At 46.7% G+C, this 7,839-nt stretch overlaps 1 protein-coding gene across 1 annotated transcript in view; it reads right to left on the bottom strand.

Annotated features, from left to right (window-relative positions):
* Positions 1-2,977, bottom strand: part of SLC6A12 (solute carrier family 6 member 12) — a 39,646-nt gene extending 36,669 nt beyond the window's left edge. The window contains exon 1 of the mRNA XM_007937051.2: positions 2,764-2,977. Within this exon, the coding sequence (XP_007935242.2) occupies positions 2,764-2,977 (214 nt within the window). The remainder of the gene's footprint in view (positions 1-2,763) is intronic.
* Positions 2,978-7,839: the final 4,862 nt, after the last annotated feature.

The following is a 7,839-nucleotide window of genomic DNA, read 5'->3' as shown; positions in this document are numbered from 1 at the left end:
GAGGAGTGGCTGGTGGGTTTGAACTGCCAGCCTTCTGGTTAGCAGTCAAGTGCCTTAGGCACTACGCTACCAGAGCTCCTTATATATATTTCTCAAAATATATATAAATAGTGCTTAGTAGGATTTTTCTAAATAATGATTATCTCTAGATAGGAGTTTTTCTTCTTTTTTACATTTTTGGGATGTTTATAATATTTATAATACACATATATCATCTCCACATGAAGAACAGAGATACTTTCAAAAGGCAAAAATGAATCTGGCCAATGAAAATAATATGAAATCATATTGTGAAATGTCCATAACAGGACATTTGAAATGTCCATAACAGGCAAATCTATTGAGACAGAAAGGAGATTGGAGTGGTTGCCAGGAGCTGCGGGAGTGGGTGGAATGGGGAGAGACTGCTAAATGGTACAGGGTTTCTTTTGGGGTGATGAAAATTTTCTAAAATAGGTTGTGGTAATGATTGCACAAACCTGTGTGTATAAAAAATATCATTGAAAATTGTTCAAAAGAATGAATCTGGCCATTCCCTGCCATGATCCTTCTAATTTTTACTACAAATGATTAAATATAATAAAACTATGTTTCTTTAAATTAAAATCATATAATCATATATATAAACCAAAACCAAACTCATTGCCATCTAGTTGATTCTGACTTGTAGTGACGCTACAAGACAGAGTAGAACTGCTTCATAGGGTTTCTGAAGCTCTAAATCTTTATGGAAGCAGACTGCTTCATCTTTCTGTTGCAGAGCAGGTAATGGGTTCAAACCCCTGACCTTTTAGTTAGCAACCAAATGTTTTAACCACTGTGCCACCGTATTGACAAGATCTGACCCATTGCCTCTCTGATCTCATTGCCTGCTATTCTCCATTTTGCTAATCCAGCTCCAGCCATACTTGCCTCTTTGCTGTTCCTCAACATGCCTTGCTCTTTCACCACAGGGCCTTTGTACTTGCTCTTCTCTCTATTTGGAATGCTGTTCTCCCTGTTAACCATTCACAAGACTCACTCCTTCACCTCTTTCAGGTCTGTGCTCAAACGTCAATTTCTTAGTGAGAACTTTCCTTGCCACCTTATTTCACATTTCAAACTCCTTTTCCCTCAAATTCTACCCCTTTGCCCAGCTTCACTGCTCAACACCCTACTCCTCCCCACTTAACATACCACATGTTTTACTTATTGGTCTAACGTCTCTTTTCCCCTACTAGAATATCACACACAGAATATGTTCTGTTTTATGCCTAGAACAGTGGCTGGCACAAAATAGGCCTGCAATAATATTACTTGAGCAAAAGAATAAATTCTGTCAACAACTGACATTTGCATAGAACAACAAAGGAGCTTATTAAAAGTGTAGCCTCCTTCAATATACCAAAAGTGAGTGGCCAGCACAATAATACAAAGGAAAGGGAAGACATGGAGAGGCGCATAAGACGTACAAACAACAAAAGTAAACACTTTTACATACACAATACTGCACAGTCAGTAATAACAAACATTAATCTACAAGTGGATACATAGGTAGGCAGGCTAAATGATCAGGTATGGGTAGGCAAAAAAAATATACCCATGACCATATATAAGTCTGGCAGATCATATTTCTACATACATATTTGTATGTGATATAAAAATGTTCATATATATATATATAATAGAGCTATCAGGGGGCAAAGTTATGATGACTTCTTAGCCACAACCAAACACCCTGAGGAAGTGAGTCACTGGGCTCACAGGCTTGGCACCATGGTCATGGGGAACATCAAGCTCAACTGGCATAACATACTATACAAAAGCATTGTTCTACATCCTATTTTGGTGAGTAGTGACTGGGGCCTTAAAAGTTTGCAAGCTGCCATCTAGGATGCAACAATTGGTCTCTCCTCATCCGAAGCAAAGAAGAATGAAGAAAATCAAAGATGCATGGAAATAATTAGTCTAAGGAACTAGTGGATCATGAGAAACTCAACCTACATGACCCAAAGACCAGAAGAAGGTGATGGTACCAGTCTATCACTGTCAACCACTCAGAAAGTGATCAAAATAGGAGATCCTGGATAGAGTGGGAAAAAAATGTGGAACAAAACTCAAGATCATAAAAAAGATCAGGCTTACTGGTCTGATAGAGACTGGTGAAACCCCTGAGACAATGGCTCCTAGTTACCCTTCAGGCCCACAATTGAATTCACTCCTATGGCATCTAGCCAAACTAAATAAGTGTATAAAGTAAACATTTATAGCAGATAGGTACACTCCTTAGAAATCAACCATGGGAAATTAGAAGGGCAGAATTTGCACAGGGAGGTAACTCAGAGGTCAAGAAGGTGTAGTAAAGAAGGACACAGGGAAAATGTAACCAGAGGGAGGAAGTGGGAAGAGAGCTGTTACATTACAGGGATTGCAATCAATGTCATGAAACAAAATATGCATAAACTATTGAATGGAAAATGAATTTGCTCCATAAATTTTACCCAAATCACAATTAAAAAAATATATAAAATAAAAAATGCAGATTCCTTTTTTCTGCTCATGGCTTCATTTAATCTTCATTGTAGCCTGGTGAAATATCATCCCCATTACGCAGGGAGGGAGACTGAGGCTAGTAGTGGAGCTGGAACTCAAATTTAAGTCCTCTAATTCCACTCCAGTCTTCCTTGCATTTTACTACACTGCCCAGGCAGGAGGGCCCAGATAGGCACTACTCACTGCCAGGGCACAGCGCTCCCCACCATGCCTACTTCAGAGTGAACTCACCACCTCCATTTTTGTAGCAGAGATAGGGAAACCTCCAGACATTGCCCAGCCCAATGATCTCCCCGGCCACCGAGAGCACAAATTCCATCTTGTTGGTCCATTGGCCCCGATCCTTCCCCTGGTCCTCGCCTTCCTGGTCCAACTTCTCTCCCTCCTCAGGGACCCAGGAGACCACAGGAGCCCCATCCTCATGGGCTGCCACTTTTCCATCCATAGCCATGCAACGGGCTGGGAGGCCGTGGAGCTGGAGGTGGGGCAGGAGGACGAGAGAGGCAAAGTCTGGTGGAAGGAGAACGAACGAGCTGTCAAACCCCAACTCATGGCCCACCGTACCTGCTTACTTTACTTGGATTGTTGGTGTTGGAATATTGCTCTTCTTCCCAAGCTCTCAACAGCATTTGCATCCAAAGTTATACTTTGCCCTCATGACCCTGTGAGCAAATAGACAAATCTTGGTCTTCCTATTTTGTGGTTGGGAAAATCCAGGGCATAAGGGATGACATGACTTGCTCATTCAGGCCTAGAGTAGAACTAGGATTAAAACCCAGGTTTGGGCCTTTTATTTCAAGTCTCTTATTGTCTTTTCAGCCAGTCATCATGCCAGCTGGTCCAACTGTCCCAGTTCATCAGCGTCCTGGTGACTGACACCAGTCCAGCTTCTGGCCTCTGGGCCAGAAGGGATCAAAGGCTTCTAGAGGTGACAGCGGGTCAAAGGACAAGTGTGACTGAGGTGACTGCACAGTCCTCCCCTGGCTAGTTGCATGCTCATCCTGTGCTAGAGTGATCGATTTCCTCAGGGTAAATATGGGAGCCAGCTAGCTCTGGGCTTCTGATTGGGAGGGAAGGAGAAGGTGGGGGCCTCTGAGCAAGGCCAGATGAGGACTGGGATTGGTGCCAGGACTAAATGTGGGCCTTCGAGGAAACCCGGGTTCCTTTTCTCTGAGGTCTGCCTCTGCCCTGAGAACAGACGGAGGGTCCTGGTGGCAGACTGGGTCACCAGAGCGAGTCTCACTTGGGTGGTAGTCATCTCCACATCAAAGTTGTTCCCACACAGGAGGGAAGCCCATCTCGGCAAGTCACTGCCCTTCCCAACTCTTAGCAATCCTAAAGCTCCCTGGACTTCCAGAAAAATGACGTGAGTCACTCTAAATTTTAATCTGTCCCTCTCAAGAGCCAGACCTCATTGTCTGTTTGTCAGCTGCCAAGGAATAAATTCGTGCACAGTCAAATATCTCCAGCCCATGTTTGCCTTCCCTCCCCTCCCACCCACACCCACACACCCACACACAAACAACACACCCTGAGGCCACCTCTGCCTTTATGTCCAGTGAGCTGTCAGGAGGAAGTACTTGTCCCACCACCCTTCACCTCCGGGGGGCGTTGGGTGAACCAAAGTGACCAGAGTCTACCAAGTGCTCCATGCTTCTCTGAGGCTCTAGAGAAATACAAGGGATTCTTTTTATTAAGGAAGAGTCTGTGTTTATTTGTTGGTCCTTTTAGTCCAGGCAACAACCCAAGCCCAAGTCAGTCAGAAAGGCGTGGGCAGGAGCCATCTGAGGTTATGGAAATTTTTGAAGGTGACTTAGAGGGTACAGGTTATCCCAGGAATGGAAAGCGTGTAAGGGTGAAATTCAGGTACTGGGACCTACTCAGAGGCTTCACTGTGAGCTCAGCCCAGAAGGAAGATGAGGAGAGAGGCTACCAGTAGGCAGCAAAGGCCTCGAGCCTTGGACAGAGGGAGAAGAAGAGAGAAGAGAGGAAAGAAAGGAAGAGAGCTCCAGGTGGGGGTAAGTTACCAGACCCCAGGGGGCTTGAAGAACCAGAGCCATAGGTTAAAAGAACAGGGAGCTTGGCCTCCTGGGAAAAGTTGATGATACCTGAATGCAAAAGTTGACATTGCCACAGAATGGGGGCTGAGGCACTCTGAGGAATGGCCCCTGAATCATTATTAAATAAATGAATGAATGAATAAATGAACTAAAGAACATAGATAAAGAAGTACCAGACAGGAAACCCAAGTTCTAGCCCAGATCAAGCCAATAATCATAAGAAAGGTTAATATTGGTATATGCTAAAAACATACACATCTTTACATACATTATTAAATTCCATCCTTTTTTTTAGCCCCATGTTATAAAAATGAGAAAATGAAGCTCAGAGAGATTAAGGAACAATAGCACTTAGGTGCTCAGTAAAGCTACTCCTGAATGGGTTGGATGCACTTACCAAGACAGTAAATGGTGGAACAGGATCTCTAACTTGCTGTGTGACCTTAGGCAAATCACACTCCTCTCTGGGCTTTAAGTCTTCCTGGAATAGAGAATGACTCCTGCTCAATGAGGGCATTTATTGCAATGGGCCACCAAGTCGATTCTGACTCATAGCAACCTTATAGGACAAAGTAGAACTAGCCCCCCATAGGATTTCCAAAGCTGTAGTCGTTACCGGAACAGATTGATTGCCAGGTTTAACACACACCTCTGTCCCCTGCAGAGCCACTGGTGGGTTTGAACCACCGACCTTTAAGCATTGCATCACTAAGACTCCTAACAAGGGCATTGAGAGAATCAAAATGAGGTCCATTGAGTACCAAAAAACCAAACCAAACTCACTGCTGTCGAGTCAGATCCAACTCATAGTGACCCCTTCTTGGGTTTCCCAGGCAGTATCACTACGGAAATAGATTGCCCAACCTTCCTTCCGAGGAGCGGCTGGTGGGTTTGAGCTGCCAGCCTGCTGGTTGGCAGTCAAATGCCTTAGGGACTACACCACCAGAACTCCCCCATTGAGTACAGGGAGAGATTATTGCTTTTGTTTGCCAAGCCAGAGGGTAGCTCATTTCAGGCCAAACCCCAAACCCAAGGGTCCCCAAGAGAGTGGTCAGACACAAGCCCTTCTGTTCCCAGGCCAGAGGCAACTATTTCAAGGCTAAGGTGTTCTCAACAGTTGGAGGAGGTGAGATCTGGTGGGGAAAAGGAGTGAAGGAGAGAGAGGGAGGCTCAGGGAAGAGAATCAGAAAAGAGTGAGGCAGGGAAGTGAATCACAGAACCCAGTTTGAGCCCAGGATTTAGGTTGTATCAGGGATGGAGGAGGAGAGAAAAAAAATAACATGAACTAACACTGATGTGATATGTTGGGGGGGTGGGGGAAGCCTAGTTGGGAGGAGCATAATTTATCAGTAAGAATGAAAAACAGGAATGGCAGAATGAAAGCAAGAGCAAGAGACAAGAGAAAGCTGGCCCAGAGCCATGACAAGCCAAGGGGAAACAGCCATAAATTGCAGCAAGAGAGATTTAAGTTAGACTCAGGGAAGAAATGTCCTGGAGGACATTAGACATAAAAACAAGCTGTACAGAGCTCTCCTTTTGGGGTTACTTTTAAACGTCAAAAGAATAACCCCATCCTCTTACCACCCTCCCTCTACTCTCTCTTTGTTCCTCTACCCCTAGCCTATTTGCTAGGAATAATTGCCCACAGTCAAGACGACTTCTGGAGATCTCTTCTTGCCCAAGGGTCTACCCCAGCTTTGTTACCTTTAGCCACTAGGATCACCTCCCCAGACTTCCCACCAGCTATGCTAAGCTGGGACAGGGTATGGGGGCATGGCATGGTCCTCACCATACATGAGTGCCCTCTAGAAGCAAAGACATCAGTACCCACTCTGGGCTGGGTGTTGCCCATTGAGGGAATCCTTAAGAGACTGGAAGTTCACAGTTAACACTGTTTGCAGGAGCTGGCCAGAGTCTAGCCGAGGAGCAGAAAAGTGTAGAAATGCTGTTCCCAATGGCTGCTGGGATCCTACCTCAGTCTTCTTTAACTGCCCAAACAAGGACAGGACTGACCCAGTCCCCGAACACAGGGGAGACAGGACGCCCCGACCCCTGTTCAGCCCACACCCACATACCAATTCCCATTCCCACACAAACACTGGTGCCATTTCCCGTCACGTCCCTTTGCACACACATACCTGTGTGCACGGCACCAAAACCTAACTCCCGTCCGTAGTCCTTCACACCCCGTGGGCTGCTTGGCTCAGCTGTTGGCCACCCACATCTCCTCTCAGCTCCCTCATTGACCTCTTGGCATGCCCAGGCCCCACCATCCCTGAGTCAGGGCAGCTTCCTCTTGGAAGACTGGCTCCCAGTCACTTGCACATGGCAGGCAGCAGGCAGGAGCCCCTCATCTGGATCATTAATGGCAAATCAAGGGCCTTCAGGAATGCCCTGAGGATACTCCTGTCCACTCTTCCTTTCCACCTCACTGGGCACTGCCTGCTTCCTCCTCCCTCTCAGTCAGGTGATCACCCCCTCTTTAACCCACTCCTTGTGGCCAGCTCATCTATGGACTCTTCAGCCACACAGGCTTTTATCCCTGAGCAACTCTGATGCTGTGGGTGGTGAGGAGGGAGCTGGGCTGACCCCTTGTCCTAGGAATCCTGAACATCAGAATTTTCCTCTGGCCTCAGTTTCCCTAGCTCTGCTTCCCACCTCAACCACACACATCTACCAAGTATTTCCTCCCAGATCCAACTCCTTCAGCTCCCCTGAGGCAGCTCCTCCACCTCCGGCTTACCTTACTCAGTCCCAAGTCCCAGGGCTCCTGTGGTCAGCTCAGCTCCAGGCATCAGGTCCCAAGGAGAGCCCTGGGGATCTGCTTTGAGAATGCCAAGAGGGACATGAAAAAGAAGACTGTCCTCCAGCTTCCTCCCACCTCAGAATCCCACTGGAGTTGTTGTCCTGAGATAGCCAGCGGGAATTCCGGTCTGTGTGTGTGTGCATGTACACCAGCGTGTTGGGAAGTGAAAGGGCAGAGAAATGCCACAAGCAACAGGAGGGAATGAGGCCAAAAGTTTGTAAACCAGGATTACAACATCCAGCCTCAGAAAGTCAGGTCCTCAGCCTCAGTACCCCACCCCCATCCTGATCATGAGGTCCCCACCTCCCTCCAGATACCCCATTGAGCACTGTCCCAAGGTTACCCCTCCAGAGCTGGCCTGAGATGGTCCCTTGTCAGGGGAAGGGGCTCAGAGACTCACATGCCCACCTCATCTACCCCCCTCTTATTCTTTGCCCCTTC

This window comes from Orycteropus afer, unplaced genomic scaffold (assembly GCF_000298275.1).
Source record: "Orycteropus afer afer isolate SDZICR_OR568_19922 unplaced genomic scaffold, OryAfe1.0 scaffold00040, whole genome shotgun sequence".
NCBI classification, from domain to species: domain Eukaryota; kingdom Metazoa; phylum Chordata; class Mammalia; order Tubulidentata; family Orycteropodidae; genus Orycteropus; species Orycteropus afer.
The sequence above is the reverse complement of the archived record's forward strand: the minus strand, read 5'-3'. Positions and strand labels throughout refer to the sequence as shown.